This window comes from Blastocystis sp. subtype 4, assembly GCF_000743755.1.
Source record: "Blastocystis sp. subtype 4 strain WR1 chromosome Unknown seqid_0104, whole genome shotgun sequence".
In the NCBI taxonomy this organism is placed as follows: domain Eukaryota; class Bigyra; order Opalinata; family Blastocystidae; genus Blastocystis; species Blastocystis sp. subtype 4.
In genome coordinates, this window is record NW_014569443.1 from 1 (window position 1) to 18,992 (window position 18,992).

The 18,992-nt window shown below is 41.1% G+C and overlaps 10 protein-coding genes across 10 annotated transcripts; 5 read left to right on the forward strand and 5 right to left on the reverse strand.

The window, feature by feature from the left end:
• Positions 1–255: 255 nt before the first annotated feature.
• Positions 256–1,719, reverse strand: JH06_5326 (E3 ubiquitin-protein ligase HERC2; the record flags this gene model as incomplete). The annotated part of the gene is given in 7 exon segments (XM_014672267.1): positions 256–420; positions 451–626; positions 657–1,005; positions 1,071–1,336; positions 1,349–1,482; positions 1,517–1,658; positions 1,683–1,719. The coding sequence occupies 7 exon segments, from the start codon at positions 1,717–1,719 to the stop codon at positions 256–258; spliced, it is 1,269 nt and encodes a 422-aa protein (XP_014527753.1).
• Positions 1,720–1,896: 177 nt separating this feature from the next.
• On the forward strand, positions 1,897–2,312 carry JH06_5327 (40S ribosomal protein S15A; the record flags this gene model as incomplete). The annotated part of the gene is made up of 2 exons (XM_014672268.1): positions 1,897–2,020; positions 2,053–2,312. The coding sequence occupies 2 exons, from the start codon at positions 1,897–1,899 to the stop codon at positions 2,310–2,312; spliced, it is 384 nt and encodes a 127-aa protein (XP_014527754.1).
• A 1,325-nt stretch (positions 2,313–3,637) lies between these two features.
• JH06_4325 (calcium-dependent protein) lies at positions 3,638–5,842 on the reverse strand (the record flags this gene model as incomplete). The annotated part of the gene is made up of 11 exons (XM_014672266.1): positions 3,638–3,970; positions 4,001–4,070; positions 4,100–4,314; positions 4,344–4,418; positions 4,447–4,601; positions 4,633–4,942; positions 4,971–5,043; positions 5,075–5,177; positions 5,211–5,428; positions 5,457–5,496; positions 5,527–5,842. 11 exons carry the CDS (start codon positions 5,840–5,842, stop codon positions 3,638–3,640), a joined length of 1,908 nt encoding a protein of 635 aa, XP_014527752.1.
• A 266-nt stretch (positions 5,843–6,108) lies between these two features.
• Positions 6,109–7,335, forward strand: JH06_4324 (major facilitator superfamily MFS; the record flags this gene model as incomplete). The annotated part of the gene is made up of 1 exon (XM_014672265.1): positions 6,109–7,335. One exon carries the CDS (start codon positions 6,109–6,111, stop codon positions 7,333–7,335), a length of 1,227 nt encoding a protein of 408 aa, XP_014527751.1.
• A 108-nt stretch (positions 7,336–7,443) lies between these two features.
• Positions 7,444–8,730, reverse strand: JH06_4323 (AT-rich interactive domain-containing protein; the record flags this gene model as incomplete). The annotated part of the gene is made up of 4 exons (XM_014672264.1): positions 7,444–7,552; positions 7,584–7,709; positions 7,739–8,619; positions 8,665–8,730. 4 exons carry the CDS (start codon positions 8,728–8,730, stop codon positions 7,444–7,446), a joined length of 1,182 nt encoding a protein of 393 aa, XP_014527750.1.
• Positions 8,731–10,530: 1,800 nt separating this feature from the next.
• On the forward strand, positions 10,531–11,944 carry JH06_4322 (hypothetical protein; the record flags this gene model as incomplete). The annotated part of the gene is made up of 6 exons (XM_014672263.1): positions 10,531–10,717; positions 10,748–10,989; positions 11,020–11,469; positions 11,501–11,675; positions 11,706–11,763; positions 11,794–11,944. 6 exons carry the CDS (start codon positions 10,531–10,533, stop codon positions 11,942–11,944), a joined length of 1,263 nt encoding a protein of 420 aa, XP_014527749.1.
• A 239-nt stretch (positions 11,945–12,183) lies between these two features.
• On the forward strand, positions 12,184–12,651 carry JH06_5353 (ribosome biogenesis regulatory protein-like protein; the record flags this gene model as incomplete). The annotated part of the gene is made up of 4 exons (XM_014672270.1): positions 12,184–12,219; positions 12,258–12,371; positions 12,403–12,573; positions 12,604–12,651. 4 exons carry the CDS (start codon positions 12,184–12,186, stop codon positions 12,649–12,651), a joined length of 369 nt encoding a protein of 122 aa, XP_014527756.1.
• A 174-nt stretch (positions 12,652–12,825) lies between these two features.
• On the reverse strand, positions 12,826–14,289 carry JH06_5352 (putative RuvB-like 1; the record flags this gene model as incomplete). The annotated part of the gene is made up of 6 exons (XM_014672269.1): positions 12,826–13,114; positions 13,146–13,538; positions 13,568–13,920; positions 13,951–14,079; positions 14,112–14,237; positions 14,263–14,289. 6 exons carry the CDS (start codon positions 14,287–14,289, stop codon positions 12,826–12,828), a joined length of 1,317 nt encoding a protein of 438 aa, XP_014527755.1.
• A 198-nt stretch (positions 14,290–14,487) lies between these two features.
• JH06_3262 (inositol hexakisphosphate kinase 3) lies at positions 14,488–15,540 on the forward strand (the record flags this gene model as incomplete). Its single annotated transcript, XM_014672255.1, has 8 exons — positions 14,488–14,511; positions 14,542–14,652; positions 14,684–14,775; positions 14,807–14,904; positions 14,933–15,030; positions 15,058–15,237; positions 15,268–15,396; positions 15,427–15,540. The coding sequence occupies 8 exons, from the start codon at positions 14,488–14,490 to the stop codon at positions 15,538–15,540; spliced, it is 846 nt and encodes a 281-aa protein (XP_014527741.1).
• Positions 15,541–16,156: 616 nt separating this feature from the next.
• Positions 16,157–17,445, reverse strand: JH06_3263 (hypothetical protein; the record flags this gene model as incomplete). The annotated part of the gene is made up of 8 exons (XM_014672256.1): positions 16,157–16,339; positions 16,369–16,440; positions 16,471–16,535; positions 16,566–16,803; positions 16,833–17,109; positions 17,140–17,219; positions 17,250–17,315; positions 17,347–17,445. 8 exons carry the CDS (start codon positions 17,443–17,445, stop codon positions 16,157–16,159), a joined length of 1,080 nt encoding a protein of 359 aa, XP_014527742.1.
• Positions 17,446–18,992: the final 1,547 nt, after the last annotated feature.

Below are 18,992 nucleotides of genomic sequence, written 5' to 3' on the forward strand. Positions count from 1 at the left end.
AGAGATCTATCAATACACTCACCTTCTTCTCAGGGTTCTTCACCTCAGGAAGGAAGCCACATAAGGGCTCACAAATGTGAAGGAGATCAACTACATCAACGTTAGATGTGGATTATGCAACCAATTCACGGCTTACATTTCATGATGAACTGAAAATGAGGAAATGCAAAAATGACAAGAAGGTTTCATTTCCATGCTATCAAATATACAGTGAATATTGTGTATTGAAACCGGAAACATCAAATCCCAATTACTTTATATCTTCTTATCGGTAATAGCCGCTGTGTGATCTCCACCACATACAATTCGCATAACTTTCGCTTTCTGTAGATATTCTACAAGAGTAGGTGTTACACGATAAGCAGCGATGCTCTCTACCTTATCTCCTCTTCCTAACTGACCATTTCGTCCACTTCCAAACTATACATCAATTTCCTCACTTATTCCAACTGTCATGATACGACCTTTATCATCGAGTACAGCGCTATGACTGCCTCCAGCTGCAATGTCCACAATACGGAACTCTCGAAGCGAATCGATGGTATGAGGAATATTCGTATCTACTTTCCTTTCATTTGCAGTCTGTCCCTGCAAACCCTGTCCCCAAGCATACACATCTCCATTCACTACCTTTCACTTTCATCCCATACACAAACCCGAGAGAGCGAGCATATGATACTGTCCGCAAGCAATACGAGCAATCGGAACATTCTTGAAGGTGCGAATCTTAGTGGGTTTGTTCACATAACGAGGTCCCTGTCCCTGACCTAACTGACCATAGTTATCAGCACCCCATGTGTACACTTCATGGTCCTCTGTAAGAGCAGCAGAGGATTCCATGCCAGCACTGATGTCAATCACCTTCTTGCCCTCTAACCCCTCAACTAATTGAGGAGCACACGTTCCACGGTTCTCCGCTCCAACACAACCCGTCTTGTTATTACCCCAAGCATAGACTCTTCCATCCTCTGTCAGAGCAAGTGTATGAACATGTCCTGCACTGACCTTCACGAATTTAATGCCTTCCAGTCCAGGGACCCGCTCAGGAATACCCGCTTCCGTCACTCTACGATGTTATTCAACTCCCATCTGTACTCATGACCCAGACGTCCAAAGCTACCACGACCCCATGTCCAAATAGAACCATCACGTGTCACTGCTGCCATATGTCCATCACTCACGGAGCAACATACAACAGGCTGGCCATCAAACGCATCTTCCACTTCACAAGGAAGGACCTGATTCGGACTATCCTCTGTGTTTCCCTGTCCCAGCTGATTGCTATCACCCTGACCAAAGGTCCAGAGACGACCTCCTTCAGTGATTACAGCGGTTGCTAATTATGAACCCTCAATCAAACGATCACTATTCGATCCAGCAGTAACAAAAATAGTCTTCTCACCTTCAATCTCCTTCACCAGGTGAGGAAGAGACTCATCATGCTGAGTTCCAAGGCCGAGTTGTCCAAACTGTCCGCTTCCCCTAATTAATGATTTCCAACCAAAGAACTACGAACCAAGTATACAGATATCCTCCTTCTTCTTCCTTGGCACTTAGTTTGTGATTCAGCACACAGATAGTGGTAACTCCAAATCCGCCAAGTGCAATTGCATATCCCCAAGCATTCTGACGTGTTCCATGGGCTTTTACAGTCATTCCTACAGATCTCACAGTCTTAACACTGCCACGTCCAATTCTATTGACAAAGGTACCAAACATTTGAATGGAATGGCCTTGAAGCGTAATAATGGAAAAGGAGAAATCGGTGCGCCATACGAAATGGGCTGACCAAAGGCGCAACTCCTGTCTAAGACACAGAAAGACTATCCCATTCCTTTTTAACCACTAACGTATATACTGAGTGCGAAGATTCATTGCTTTAGAACAGCCATGTTGATGAATGTCCTCGCCAACGCTCTTAAGACCATTACTAACGCTGAGAAGCGTGGTAAGCGTCAGGTTCTCGTTCGTCCTTGCTCCAAGGTGCTTCTGAAGTTCCTTCAGTGCATGCAGAAGAAGGGTGAGTAATAGGATGAGAAACTGATGGAATAGGATACATTGGTGAAATCACTGTTATTGATGATCATCGTTCTGGAAAGGTGGTTGTGGATCTGAATGGTCGTTTGAACAAGTGTGGTTGCATCTCTCCTCGCTTCGATATCAAGGTGAACGAAATTGAGATGTGGACTCGCAACCTCCTTCCTTGCCGTCAGTTCGGACATATTGTGTTGACCACTTCGATGGGAATTATGGACCACGAGGAGGCTAAGCGCAAGCATGTAGGTGGAAAGGTCATTGGTTTCTTCTACTAAAGGGAATGGATTCTCTTTGTTACAAACATGTGAAAGAGAAGTATATATGTTCTCTTCCGCTCCTTGAGAGATAAAACCAGTGGTCCATTTCTTCTCTCGCTCAGCTCCAGTGAATCGCTTGAACTTATAGATACCCAACAGAATAAGACGGAAAAGATTTGTAATTATCATTGCAGGAATGACGAACAAGACGGAGGCGAAAACGTTATTATGTGGTCCCATACTACAACTCGTGAGAGCGACTCCCCATGTGTCTACATCACAATAGATATGAGGGTCACCTCGTTTTATATGTCGAATGGCTCTAGAAGCAATATCAGCAGGAGAGAAGAGTGATTCCAGATAGTGTTCCACGAAAAGTCCTTCTTCGGGTTTCGTTTCATTTTCTTTCTTGAGACAAGGTGTATCCATATTGGGTGGATAGATACAACCAACCTGGATATTGTTGCGATGTAATTCTAACCGCAAGCCATCTGCCAGTCCTTTTACAGCATATTTACTTGGAGCATAGGCTATGTAGCCTGTATAGCTAAGCATACTGCACGTACTACCCACCAAATACACTTCACCCTACTATTCATGATGATTGGCTCACGTACTCTCTTTCTCCGGATCATTTCTGGAACAATGGGGAAAAGTGTATTCACAACACCCATGTAATTAACATCAATGGAGGTTTCATAATCCTGAATTGTCTGCCCAAATGCATATCTGTCTATTAGGAACACTTTATAATCACATACCCCGTTTTAGCCATCCCAGCGTTACAAATGATGACATCGATAGTGCCGTTGTTTCGAACATCATTTACTATTGCATTCTGTATGTCTTCTTTGTTGCAAACATCAGCCACTGCAATATCAACGTGAGGAGTCATAACTCCTTTGCTCCTACAATAAGCATTTATCTCTTCTTTTGCTGTTTCCAGGAGCTTTATCTTTCGAGCAACAATTGTAACTTTGGCAGATTCAGCAGCAATCCGTTTGGCCAATTCAAGACCAAGTCCACTGGACCCACCTGTGATTACAACATGCTTTCCTGAAAATGAGTATCTCCAGGCTTTGACTCGATGAATGATTTCGGTGATCACCAACCCAGTGACATCGAGTCCCAAGAGCCAAAGTACTAGTAATAAGTTGATAGAGATAGAGAGTACAGATTGTAGTTATTGTATCCATCAGAAGAATCTGTGGATGGAATTCAGATTTGACAAGTCGTTGACAAATTGTTGACAAGAACTGATTTGACTCCTTTCAAGATAAGAATCCATGGATCTGTAAGTGATAAATCAAAATCCACTTCTAACAAACAATCTACACTAGAACTCACTGACTTGGAACTGACATCTGACTAGAAAGCTGATCCACACCCTGTAGTGCTTGACACCTCTTATGTACTTCCTCATCGGAAACAGACGATTCCACCTTCACAGGTGTTTCTCCACTTTGATCTGTCGTACTAACACGACTAAACAAAGTGGTCACTTTTTTATAATCCTCTTCATCCTCTACATCGCTTGTCATCTGCTGTTTCACTAACTCTTCAGCACGATTCGCAGTAATCATTTTGGTATTCATAATCAACTCTAAATCGATCTCAGTTAGCTTCGTTTTGAGTTCTCCAAAAGTCTGCATGATGCAAGCTTTAATCTCATCAACCTATCCATTAGTCACCATCTAATCTCCAACAGAAATTTCCTCACCAAAGAAGAGATGCAAGTCTTCAATCGCAATAAACCCATCATGTTCTCGATCAATCCTACACTTCTACCCAATCCGATTTCCTACAATTTGAAGATTAACTCAGCGTATTCTCGTCGTAGTCCCTCTTTACGCGCTAAGCAGGCAGCCAGGAACTCTGAATAGTTAATACTTCCCCGTCTTTCAAAGTCCAGCGAATCAAACAAATCTCGAAGCTTCTTCTCATCCATCGTAATCACAAATAGATCCTTGTTATTGCAGAAAGTCTCTGTCGTTCGTAGCGACATCAAAGCATCTCGGAACTAATCTCGATCTCATTTCCCACACTTACTTCCTCAAAGGAGATTGAACCATCATCCTTCTTATCAAAATATTCAAAAGCATCACTCAATCGCATCAAATCATTCTACGTTATAATTAGTTTCCATTCCTACATTGTTCAGATGATAGGCAACAGCTGTTAAAGCAGCTTTCTTCAATCGATTGTAGTTTTGGAACTCCCGCATCGACGTCAAAATATTATCAGGTACTGACTCAATTGGAGTAATTACACTCTGCTGCATCCAAGGATGATTCTGTGCCTCAACCACTACATTCTCATTGCAACATATCACACAAACCTGTCATTCGCTTGATTGGGTCAATAGCTAGCAAACCTTGCACAAAACTCTTGCTCTCAGGACTGAGAGACCCCCAGTATTCGTCTGGGAATGGGACATTATCGATGCGAAGTTTATCAAAGGGAAGATTGGCCATTTGAGGAGGAAGAGGATTGTGTCCTGTGAGAAGGAAGTATGTGATGATTCCAACAGACCACATATCGCATGACTTGTTGTAGCCAACACCTCTATAATTGTTCATGAACACTTCAGGAGCAATGTAATAACGCGTTCCAACGAGACTGTGCATATATTCAGAACCGCTCACAAACTAGTTGACATGTTTCTCTAATTCCTACTTTACTCAGACCAAAGTCAATGAGCTTGATTTCAGCATCAGGAGTATTATCGGAAAACATGATATTTGCTAGTCTAGATATCACTATCCACAAATATAGCTCACTTTAGATCACGATGGGCAATATTTTTCGTCTCATGAAGATAACAGATGGCATTGAGAATGTCACGAAGAATCTTTCGGGTGTATTCTTCGGAGAATTTTCCTTCTACATCTAATCAAGCAGAATAATGATGCAAACGAGGACTATGAACAAGTTTCGTATACAATTCTCCGCCTGATAATAGTTCCATAATTAAATATAACGTATTAGATGTCTGAAATATTTCATATAACTTTACAATATTAGGATGGTGCAATCGACCCAGAATCATGACCTCTTGCAAGAGTCGTTCTCGTTGCTGGAAATTATATCCCAATAGATTGATTGTCTTCATGGCAAATCGACCACCCGTTTTTCTAACTAACAGTTTTAGATCAATCCTACCGATTGATCATAACTCGAATTGGACCAGTAGCTCCAACACCTAACACTTCTGAAGTAAAAGAATATACACTTTGAACAGGACTAGAAATGACACTAGCATGAAGTTTCAACTCTTGTCGATAAACAACATTTGACACACCTCGAAGATTATCATCGTCATCACTCTCGCTATCCTCCCCGAACAAATCATAGTTTGAATCTTCGCTCTCGGTTGACTTCTTTGCTGCCGATTTGACAGGAACAACTTGCGAGGATTGATTCGCTCCAGATGTCGCTACAGCGTAAAAGCACGTGGATTGAGACCAACTACCAATCTCTGAATCACTAAATGAACTAACAGGAATAATATCCGATTGTTCGCTTATACAACTACAACCAGCTCCCATGAGAAGAATAATAGTGAGATGTAACTTCCCTCAGAATTGATCAATAACCGTTTCGTTAGAATCTTGTATAACGCTCCTTATTCGATTGCTTTGGAGAAATGCAAAGGGAGTTTTATGGGTATTCATGGACTCAATGGATCGTCATTTTGGTGTGCTATGGGGTATTCTTCTTTTTTGGTGGTATTGAGGCCTCTCAGAGTATTTACTATTCTTTGATAAAAACTGAGTTGGAAATACCCTATAAGATACAGGGATGGCTTGTTTCAATGGGTTCATATTCGTTTATCATTGGTTCTCCAATTGTTGGCTATATCATGACACAAATCGATGTTAAACCCGTTATTGTAACTGCTTTTCTGTGTTATCTTCTCGCATACGTGCTGTTGTACTATTTCAAGAATCTTTGGGTTGTTTTTGTCTCTTTATTCATTGAGGGATTGGGAGGTGTTATGCTGGATGTTGGTATGAATACTCTATCGACAGTTATCTTTGTTGTGCGTCGAGGTGTCATGATGAATTCTCTCCATTTCTTTTATGGGTTAGGAAGTGCAGTAGGTCCAACGTATTCTAGTTTTGTTTATTCTCTTCTCCACCAAGGCTATAAGGGAATCTTTCTGGGTTTGATGATTCCAGCGGGTCTGGGATTCATTTTCACGATAACTACGCGTCTTTCATTAAATCAACCGGAGCGGGAAGAGGTATCTATAGCAGCACAAGAAGACGATAATCAAGGGGACCAGAAGGTGGAAGAGATATCTGCAGAAACACGAGGAAACACCGATCAAGTGGATCTATCAATGCAGTCAACCCAAACTCATCATAATAACAAAGACGAACTAACAATCTGGAAAGCATTTATCACTCCAATGGTGTGGCTCTTAGGAATTAGTATGGGGGCCGTATATGCAATCGAATCAGTCACCGTGAATTGGGCTCCATTATATCTGAAGGAAATGTTCGGAATGAATCCAGAAGAGGAAGGAACTCACTTCATCTCGCTCTTCTTCATCTACTACACAGTCGCCCGACTACTCATCGGATTCATTATCGATTGGTTAGGAGATGTAACAAGTATGCTGGTATTCAATCTTCTTCTGATTATCCTTTATCTGATCGGATTTGGATTCAAGCGAAATGGAGTCTGGATCCTGGCATTCTCGGGGTTCTTGATATCTCCATTTTATCCTACATCCATTACTGTACCAATGGAGGTATTTGGGAACGAAGCAAAGAATACCATTAGTGTGATTCTTTGCTTGGCTCTGATCGTCAACGCATTGATTCAAGTGGTCATTGGGTATGTGAATGAATATTTGGGACCACAATGGGGTTATCCATTGATGAGTTTTGCAATGTGTTTCCTTATGATTCTGTGTATGGTGATTACTCAGTGGTGGTTAAAGAAGCATAATGGCAACAAAACAGAGAATCAAGTCCCTTCTGAGATTCAGGTGGTTGTTCCCAATACAAATGAAATCAAGCAGACGATCTGAGGCGATAGGAAGTTGTGTTGGTGACTAATTGTATTAAGTACAATTCTCAATGTTGTTTACAACATTCTTCTGTTTCTTATCAAACACATCAGAATACACAAAAGGGCTCTAAGCTTCTTTTCTACAGTCCACAGCTGACAATGACTCTAATGCAGGAGCATGTTCTCTTTCTAACCTCAGATCATCTGCGGCTACTGTCATTAAGGCATCCCAACGTCTACACATTACTTCACAATTCAGCACTTCACATGTCATTCGCTTGCAGTGAAGGCGATAGTGACGTTCGAAGCGTCAACAGCGCTTGGAGGCCTGCTGCTCCCTGAGGGTCTTCTCCAGTCAGCATCGGTGACTTACTCATATCCATTCGTTCCCGCCTACAGTCCAATCATTCCTTCAATCCTACTTCACTTGCTGACGTGTTTGGATCCCACTCGAAGGAAGAGGGGATGATCGGCTACTTGTACGATTCCGATTTACTTGACCACCCAAGGTGGGAGAGATTGAACTCCTCAACCGATGGCCGCCAACTTCATGATCCCCACGATTATCCTCTGATCCCACAGGTCCCAATTGTAGCGGAGTAGGGCAGACCATTGGCGACAGCGGATTTGAACGTGCGTTGTCTATTGCTGCCCGCTTGTTCACTGCAGAGTGCGTGGCGGGAGCTCTGGACCAGTTCACTGTCCCTCCTGTCAATCCAATTCCTGCCCCTGGCTTATACTTGGTAGAAGGGGCTAGTAAGGTACTCTGATGGATTGTGTGTTGGGTATAGACCGGATAACTCTCTGACGGAGTTGTAGTAGGTTTGATTCGTTTGGGAGTAAGATCCTCTGATGATTGGTAATTATACGAAGGCGGAAAAATGGCACTATTTTGGATCCCACTCGAAACAGGAGCATTGGATGTTTGTGTTCCCAAAGCCACAGGAGGAGTGGCTGTATGAGCATAACGATGTTTCTTTTGAGGAATAGGAAGGAAGTTGAATACATGCTTCTCATATGCCAAGAGATACTTGGTATACATCTTCTTCAGACGGAATGAAGCACTTGTTTCAGTAGGTGAGAAATTATCCAAGCCTCGATATATCTTGGCCCATGTCCCTTCCTTACTCACAACACTATCACATCCTCCATATGCAGTCACTTCACGGAAAAGTCGATACAAATCAACTTCTTTCCGTCCAAGCGTAGGAGGTCGATATGACATATTCTGATTCACGACATAGAACTGTTTGAGTTTGTTGATAAAATGAGTACAGTCCTGTTCATAATTAGGACCCTTCTTCTAGAAGTGAATTCAATGAATCAAAGTAACAGCTAGGTTGATCACATAGTTCACATCAACATTCTCTTCAATATTACAATTATTGTATTTGTTATCATCCCAGATGTTCATGCTACACTCGAAATTTGGAAGTAAACTTGCGTCAAGGGTTCTAGTTGAAATCATCAAATTATGATTACGATGGAACTGCTCGACGCTTACCACACTTGCAACAAATGATATATTGAGCTGATTGATTACTTGCCATTTTAGCATCTGAAACTGGCTTCGATGAGACCTGTTGGGATAGTGGTGATGGAGGACTCGATAATGACTGAGTAGGCAAAGTATAAGCAGAGAGAGGAGTGTAACTAACTTGCTTTGGAGTACTCTCCAGGTCACAAGAGAGTGCAGATTGGTTAAAACTCATCATGGATGGAGATTTGGGAGGGAGATCTGTGGATGTATCTGTCTATATGTCAGAAATCAGAACCATTTCTACATTACTGTTCTTGGAGTTACGAGAATGAAGTTTCTTTCCAGATGGAGCTGTTTCATGTGACTAGAATCAATGAAAAACATAGAGCATACTTCAGTTTTGACTTTAGGAAGTTCTAATTTGTGTGTGAAGAGAAGATTGATTCGAGGAACTGGAAGACCCTGAAGACTGTGTTCAAATAGGGACCAGGCTGCTCGATACCGCTAGATTCAATGACCACAACTAGATGTACAGGACAAAGGTTAATCTGACATTGATCATCTTTGCAAGTGATGCTGTGTAGGAGAATAAGAGGACGGATGTACTGGCAGCGCTGACAGTTATCATCTGTACAAACACAAGAATGAAAACTACATTCACAGAATTCATCAACAATTACATGTCGCGTTTTAGATTTACACAGAGTGGATAGGAACAGTCACTTTCCAGCTGATGGCACTGACTCACATGACGAATCTGATCTAAACACTCCGACAGAAATGTCGCATTCTCGGTAAGATAACCAGCTAACTGTGTGAAGGAGGTGTTTGATGTTTTGACAGCACATTCGGGCAACATGATGAGGGGAGGAGTCGTCTTTGTTGTGGAGGTCTCGTCTGCAAGATAATGGAAAAGAAGAAATCGAACCTCGACTCTTATCTTCACCAAAGGATGCCGAATATAACTTGGAATCGGCACCGCTCCTTTCAGGATACGGTAACTGCATGAAAAATGGGGAATATACAGTGGAAGAACCACCATTCATCAAAGAAGAACCCAGCTCGTTCTCTTGGAAATCAAAATTATCAGCCGATGTCATCTGAGCTCCTATCGTCGGTGAAAAAAACTCAGACGTAGAAGCAAGCATCTCATTTGAGTTTGGTTCTGGTGGTTGTGAAATCGGTTCCTTCTTCGGTTCAACAGGTTTCGGATCTGATGACATTCCTACACGACGTTAAAAACCATTCTTCCATCCAATCTCCAATACCTACGTTTACGTCCTATGTATGCCAATGATCAATCCAGCTTGGTATAATTGATCACAACAATAAATAAGTAAGTCCTAACAGAGAGTTTTCTGCCATTTCTCATTAACTTGTTTTCAGGATGATTCTGTCTTCTAGTTGTTGTGGTGCTGTTTAGTTTTGTTTGGATGATGGCTTCTCGTTTTCCTCTCAATTGGGGTGAATCATCCTTTTCTTATGAAATCCTTGCAGATGTACTTAGAGAGCCATTTTTATTACTCTTGTCGGTATATTATCGATAGCTTTCATTGAGGTACATTGAATCATTGATTCCGTTTCTATTCTCTTGGCAATGATCGTTAATAGAGAATTGAGTTTTGGATTGGTACTTAGGAAGATGTTGTCATGATCGTATTAATCCCTTTCATTCATTTCCGTTTACGAACCTGATTTGACACCAAGGATATTATCACTCTTAATGCTTGTGCCATGGGATCATTGTTTGTTATGAAAAGTGATAAATCTTCCATATTGGACGAATTATGGGAGTATCGATTTATACGCTTTATCAAACGGAAAAGAAAGCGATCATTAACGCGTTTACTTCTTGAGGGTGTTTATCTCTTTGTACCTCAAAACGAAGCTCTTCCATGTAATTTGAAGTATTCTGATATTGGTACTTCGTGGATTCTTTTGTAATGTGTAGAATACCAAGTAATGAAGCAGATGGACGATATTCATTATGAAACTGTCAATGGTATGGGGATTTGTATGACGGGTTGTGACATTCGTACTGGAAAGGGTTTTCCTAAGGAACGATTTCTTTTTGTACTGAAATCGTATGAACTATCTGAAGAGGAGACTAAATCTCTCTTTAGTATTCGACACCACAGTGCACTGAGAGGTAAAATAGGTCTCTTGCACGTTTATATTGTAAATGGTCTCTTTGTACTTGATGGCCTGTAACTTAATTCATAGTATGATGGTCTAATCTTTCCTTTTGAAGCTGAGGCCGTTACGGATCAACAGACACTTACTCTAATCCAGTACTTGGCTTCGGTAAGCAAATTCTCTGCGTTATTGGATTTGGTCAAAGATTCTCTTGAGGAGAAGGGATTTCTCTTATCGCTAAAAGGAAGTGAATTGGACTGCTCTTCTCAGCATTTAAGTAGAAAAGGGGCTGCCATTTTGTCCAAATGCAAGCGCTTGGCATCCCTCATTTGTTCGTGTAATGACTCTCTCAAACAGTCTCAGCTCCTTGTTACATATTCCCTACATAATTACTTCATGCAATTGTTCTGCCCATATTTCATCGCTGATTTGGAATCAAACTACAAGGATCATGTTCATCGGTTTCAATTGTGTAGACAACAATGTATCAACTTGAGTATGGCAGATTTGCATATTCCCTCTATTTTTCGTTGTAACGTATGTTATAAGAGTGGGACTTTTATAGTAGTTTACAAAAGTTGTTTCAATGTTCAATCAGACATATTTCGACTTTTCGAATCATCCTGATACAGTTTATCCGTTGAACATTTTATCCTGTTGGAAACGACTTATTCAAGAAATTGGATACACGATCAACTCAACAATTCTATCATCATCCTCGTCCACATTAGATTCTCTCTCAAGTGAGCTCGAGATCTTTTTCTGATATCTAGCATTAGCGTTATCAACTGATGATACGATTGCAATTGTTACTTATGTTATTATCAAAGCGTATTCGTGTAAAGACTGTTTCATATCTAGAGAACATGTCATGAGTTTACCTGTGCATCTAGTACTGGTAGATGCTTTTTCTCCGTGTGATTTATCGACTTCTTCTCTTGGTTATGTCTATGGTGTAATTGATACTGCTGTTATGTGGATCCTTGATTATGGATCTCGGCATTTACGGTGATGAGATGTTTGTTTAAGTATTTTTTGGGACAAAAGATACAGAATTGGGCATCCCAACCGTCAACCCATTTCCCTCATTATCTCTCATTGTACTCCTCGTTGATGTCTGACGTTATTAAGGCTGAGGAGATTCTTCCAGACAGTACAATTTGTGGTGTTTGTATTTATTGAATAGCCTTCAAGAAACCTGGAGCTGATACACCTGGAAAGAGAGACGATTTGGATTATGATATTGGCAATATGGAAGCTACAGATAATCACCAAGTGAATATGGAGGTAAGAATTGTTTCTCAGACGAAATGGCTCATTTGTAGGAGTTTGAAGCTGACAAAGAGGCTTATCTTCTTCGAATTACCCGAGATAACACACAGTTTCTTATCAATCATATGTTTGAACTGCCTACAGAAAACACGGATGTAGGTCCGATCGTGAGTGGTTGGATGGTTGTGTAATGTGAAGGCAACCCTTCCTGAACGGAAGACAAAGATTCCTCGTGAGAAGCCAATTCCAAAGAAGGTGGAGACAAAATGGGAGAAATATGCCAAAGCCAAAGGTATTAAGAAACATAAGAAGGAACGTATGGTTTATGATAAGGAGGCAGATGAATGGAGACCTCGTTGGGGTTACAAGGTGTGGAAGCGAAGAGTATTTCATGTATAGAGAGTGGGGTCGGATCCTATGGATGGTTGGGTTACAGAGGATAAGTAGTTGGTTGTTTTAGTATGTTGTTTGTGACAAACAAGTGATGATAGATACTTGTCTTTGTTTTCTGTCAGTCTCTTTACAGATCGTTTTGAATCTAAGAATAATGAATCGACTTCCTTCACATCGCTAGCTCTGTATGTTAAGGATTCTACATAGAACTCTAGTGAGAACAAGGAATCACCAAGTCCTCTTCTCTCTCAAAGGATATTGAATCACTTTCCGTCCATATGTCTCTGCAAGAATTCTAGCAGGTGCTAGGAGTTGTGTACAATAACGCAAGGAGGTTCGTGTACCAATTGCTCCTAATTCAGCCAGAGCTTCATCTTGTAACTCGATTCCTTCTGTCAATGCTCGAATAGATATGATGGTAATCATTTCCTTCACACTGTAGTTTACTGTACGAATGATCAATGAACGGTCCAACAGATCCACAGGTATCCCATGAGGACTCACATAATCTGTTCCTCTAATTCCTCACTCTTCTTTCTCATACCTACTTAACCAAACACATTCCTCGATTTGTAGCAAAGATCACCACAGGAGCAAAAGCGGATTCTAATGCTCGATTCAGATATGTGAAACACTCAATATCCAGCATGTGAACCTCATCAATGAACAACACACCAGGAATCAATTCAGCTATACCATCTTCAATATATTTGTTAACCATTCGATTCACTTCCTCTCGGAGTTTCTCTGTGATTTCAGTCTTACGCTGACGCACTAGTTGGTTCATGAGTCCAGCCAAATCATGACCTCCTTGAGGCTGTGCATTTGCTATATCCAGATCATGCAGAGTCACATCCTGAATCACCTCCTTCTTCTTGAACACTTCTCCCTTCGGTATCGGCACATACTCATCTGCTTCCAGATCAAATTCAGAGGCATAACTACACTCAAATCGATTCCTTGATCCTACGCGTCGGATCGGCCCACACGCTTGATAACTCCACTATTGGCCTCGATGTAGATCACATCGCCCACTTGTACCTTCTCCTTCTCGATATTCTCAAACAGACTCGCATCTAAACGCAGCTGTTTGCTTCCCTTCGAGGTTTTCAAACCAATCACCACATGACTGATTGTCTTTCCATATCCACCGAGAGGATCTTCAGCTTCTTCTGGAGTCAATAATGTCACTTCTCCTTCATACACTTCCTTTGTTTCTCGGATACGGAGACCAATAGCACGACGGAAGTTCTCCATCAATACTTCGGTCTTTTTCACTTCACTTGAATATACTTCCGAGGCACTCATGGGACAGAATGGGACCTAATGATTGAAATCAGAAAATGATGATACTTTGGGACCTAGTTGTTGTGCAATTGCCATAGCCAGAGCAGTTTTGCCTGTTCCAGGAGGTCCAGCTAATAACAGAGCACGACCTGCCATTTTCTTCAGATTGATCATATCTACAACCATTCCTGCAGCCTATATCATGAAATACACCTCTCCAGTCCCACTTCTCTCGCTTTCTCCTGACCAACGAGACCCGAATCTACTGAAATGGCATTACCATTTTCATCAAGTCCAAGACCCTTAATATGTGAATGTGCAGAAATACGTCGTGTCTTCTTGCTAGCACTGTTCTGTTCTGTTACCTAGAAAGATAACATGTGGAAAAAGCATATTTACTTTCATAGAAACCAATTCAACAAGTGGGCTTTGAAAACAAGCGATGAAAAGAATCGGGAAAAATCGGCTTGTTTTAGTCTGCAACAATTCCCGCGGATGTCCTGAGCATCTTCATAAATCAGATTGGAATATCCTATGTATCATCTCTCAACAAGAAATGATAAAACTCCTAAGGATATGAGCATGGTATCTGGACATAGCAAAATGTTTAGTCTTCGTAGTGGTCGTGTAAAGATGGATATTTTTCCTTTATAGCAGATTGCGAAGCCATATTCTTCAAATGAGAGGTTCTGTTATAAGACTGCTTTTCAACAGCACAGTCCCCTCACTCGTTACATCGCTCGGTATTATGGTTCGTGTTCTTTGGATGTATGAATGCTTATTACACTTGCTGTGGTAGGATCTTCGCCTTTTGAGTGATGATCCAACACTTGATATAACTTTTCCAAAAGAACATATAACTGTGAGTGTGGATAATGTGTATCCTGAGTCGTGATCTGTGGTAGTCTGTTTTCAGTCGTAGGATATCGCAAACAAATCGATTTATTATTATTGAAAACTTGGAAGAGGGATTTAAGTATCCCTGCATGTTAGATATCAAGTTGGGAACGCGAATGTATTGTAGCATTTCTGCTTCGTCTTTATGTAGGGGATGGAGCTCCCAGAGATAAGATTGAACGTCATGTAGCCACTTGCAAAGCCACTACATCGGGATCCTTGGGAATGCGTATTTGCGGCATGAGGGTTGTAGTATTCACGATATCTGATCGATAGTTGTATTGTCCACAGACAGGTTCATGGACCTATCAGGAAAAAGCATGGGGGAAGAGTTTACAAGCTGACGACATGTTGGATGCAGTTGCATTGTTTTTCTTCGATGGTGTTAATCTTCGAATAGATTTGATGGATGAAATCTTGGATAAGTTGTGTGAGATTCGTGATGCTGTCGAAGCTGTAGATATGGATGTTGAATGGTGATTATAGTGCACATGGCGATTTTGGTCATCGAGTCTACTCTTTGTATATGAGGGAGGCGGCGAATCCCATGTTGACATTCACCTCATTGATTTTGCAAACTGCAACTTTGCGAATTCATATACAACTCCAGATGAGGTGAAAATTGATTAAGAGATTCATGTGTAGGGTTACTTGTTGGGGATTAGCAATCTGATAGCAACAATTCGGTTACTACAAAACGGAAAAGTGTCTGTTAAAGAACTATTAGTATGTGAGCTGAGAAAACAGCTCTTTGGTTAATGTGTTTGTTAGGAAGCCTGTCTATATAGGCTGAACAAACAATTGATTCCTGTCTCTTATATATTAGAATACTACTTTCAGATACACTCACAAGTTCTGGTTGTGTCTCTTTCACCAACAATTCCTGAACTTCATACCAGGTATTATCAGCAGCGTTCCGAAGATGAATACGATAACAACCAGTCTCAATAGGATTCTGGGCCACCTTCCTTGTATCATCACCTCCTTCTTTCAATTCCACATCATGACACAAATTAGCTACCAAATCGAACTTTGTACATGTCATTACTGGAAGGAGCATTCCACCTCGTTCCACCATAGCCAGAGCATGCGCACGTAGATCCTCGAAGGAAGCATCCTTGGCACATTCTTCTCCATTGTGTGTGATGAACGCACGCAGAGGCTTTGAACTCATTTTCATCACGATCTCACGCGTTGCAGCTCGGACTGGAGGGAAGAAAAAGTCCTTCATCTCGAGGTTTCGAACAGGGAACAGCACAATTGATGTGTCCTTCTCAAAGAAGAACTCATTTTTGGTGAATCGGTTGATATTCATGAGCAGATAACGTGGTAACGATGTGATTCGATACGTCTTTTCAATATTGTTCCAGATCTCCTAATTCTGAGTCCATTCCCTCAATGTGACTTTGGTTGTTTTAACTCCATCAAATTTTCCAAGTAACGAATATAATGGGAGCTGTTGAACCACCAAGTCTCGATTCTTATTTTTGAACAGTGGAATTGGAGGCAGGTCCAGTGAGAGCATGAGGAAATCTGAGATCTTAGTACTTGTAGTAACCTATATGATAGTGTGACTCTGAATATTACATCATAATCGGTATAATTGGTCTCACTCTTCCCTGTTTCCATTTCTTCATGAGAACGTTTTTTCGATTCAGCCTACATATTAGACCATCTTATGAACCCAACCAATGTAAACTTCTTCGAAGTTATTTCAATACGACCCTTAAAACACATATCAATCACAGTTGTTTCTAATCTTCATTTTTCTCTTCATTATCTACTGTGTTCCTTATCATGCAATCCAGTATTAAGAGAATTGATGAGCCAGCGGAGGAAATCAGCAGCGTCTTTTCTCTCATTAACTGTGTATCGATCCTTGCTACTTCGGATTACTTCATTTACGAACTTCAGTGGAGTAGGAAACAAAAGACTTACTTCATGAGGCGAGACATGACTTTTAAAACGGTAATGTGACCATAACTTCCTCATGAGAACACCAAAAGCATGAACAAGAGGACTCTAAACTGAAATCCATTATGAAATAGTACTTTAGAATACGAATAATTGGATGGAATGAGGAAGAAATCACGAATTGGAGTAACATGAGAAAGTGCCTCCACAACAACGTTTATGTAATCCGTTTTCCCGATTACATTCATTCCCATAACTCCAGGAAGATACTCGTCTCCTGAAGGAACACGATAAACTCGACTATTGCTATCGAGTTGCTTGATATCGTCTGTTGTGTATTCAGGATCAAGAGCCATTTTGATATCATTGAGTGAAGGATCAAATACTTCGTAATTGTCAGGAAGACAGTAGAATCTACATGTGAGTCAATTCTCTTGCTCTAACTTTTTGGTTTCGACATTTAAGAATACATGATGTCCGTGTTCCAGAGAATGAGTAAATGCATGTGTATTCTCACCTCTTCCCTAAAATACGAGATGTAACAAATGCCATACCTGGATATATACTCCACAAACTAGACAAATGTAGACATTCTTGTGTGAGAGAGAAATGGAGCATTCCTATTTCTGAGAAACAAATGTTACACCAAACTTTTTCCAAATCAAAGTCAAGTACTTTCCGATCCACAGTATCTAGATATGGGCATTTTCGTTGTTCTCGTTCTTGAGCGACCCGAAGACGCGGTTGCATTCTTTACATAATGCTCATACGAAAGGACATACGTGGACTATTTGTATAAGAGAAGTATGAATAAGAGTGGTACAAGAAACAAATGAAAAGTGCATGAGCAACACTAGCAGGCGTTCTCGCAGCCATCCAAAACAGCCACCACATTCATGTCGACAATTGTCGGATGTCGCACAAAGTGTATATTGAATGACTAAGTGTGGATATATAAAGCTTAAATCACTGACTTCACAGTCATTATCTAAAAAGAAGGCAATCACTACGTTTCACCTATCCACAACCAACGTACTTCCATAGAGTTCAATCCACTCAATACGCATTTCTGTTTCCTGTTTGTACTGTTTCCCAATTGATTCTACCACAAATCGGTTCCAGGTTGCCACTCCCTCTTCCATGAGTGAAGAAACTGGATTCTCTGCAACAAACGAACTCTGAAGAAGCTGAGAACAACACTTGTACTGGAGTCGATGCCACTGACCACAGAATCGAGTGATTACTGCTATGGTTTGGAGAGCATAACGTCGTGTGGCCTATGATCAATCCAAAGAGAAAGATTAACATGTCGAGAAGAAGTAAGCGAAGCTTGGAGAAGTGTCTGAATGGAGGATTGGTGTCGAAGAAGGAGAGGAAGCGCTAATACACTCTGCATACACTCACCAACACACTCACACAACAACTGAAGTAGGATTTCTCGATTGGATGTTTGCAAATCCAGAATAGGGATATTGAAGAGGGCATCAAACACTGAGTGATGTCCAGTGATTGTATTCAGAGCATCGACAGATACGGTTCGAATAGAAGAAGCGATATAGTCGAAAAGTGGAAAGAATTGATTACATTCCCAGGTGGAACTGACTTGTGTGATGAAGGAGTAGGAGAGGATGCAGGAGGTGTCAAGGGGAGTATGATGCATATCACAGAAAGAACTCAGTTTGTTGAGAATTCTAGTTTGGAGAAAGGATCAAAACCTACCTTGAGAGATTACTTGTAACACGATAGGTGTGAAAATCGAGAGACGATGTGTCGATCCACGATGAGAGCGATGAAAGTGAGATGGAAAAGGACTTCCAAGAAGTATGAAGATGATCAAAACAGACTTCAATGGAGAATGAAGGATGTTGATTTCGGAAGAGGAGCAGGACGAGTAGCTGCGGTAAACGATCATATGGATTGTCGCAGGATAGGAGGATGGGAGGTGATAGCGAGAGAGAATGCTGTATAGAAGAGAGTCCCTCCTGCAGGCAGGTTGAAGCAACAGGCAGGAATATTGAGGAAGAATCACATAGATTAATAGTTGATTTGATGGGGAAAAGCGAAGTATCAATAGAACTAGAAATCAAATAGTACATCAAAGTCAACCCGGAGGAAATGAAAAGAGAGGAATCTGCCAAGGAAAGAGGAAGAATGCCATGAATTACAGGAGTATAGGAAGAAGTAATAAATGGAAAATCCTGATAAATCTGAGAGAATGGAGCAATCGTATGCATAATGGGACAAGAGAAGTGGACCTTTCCTAATTGGTGAAGAAGGACGTCGATTTGAACTCTAGC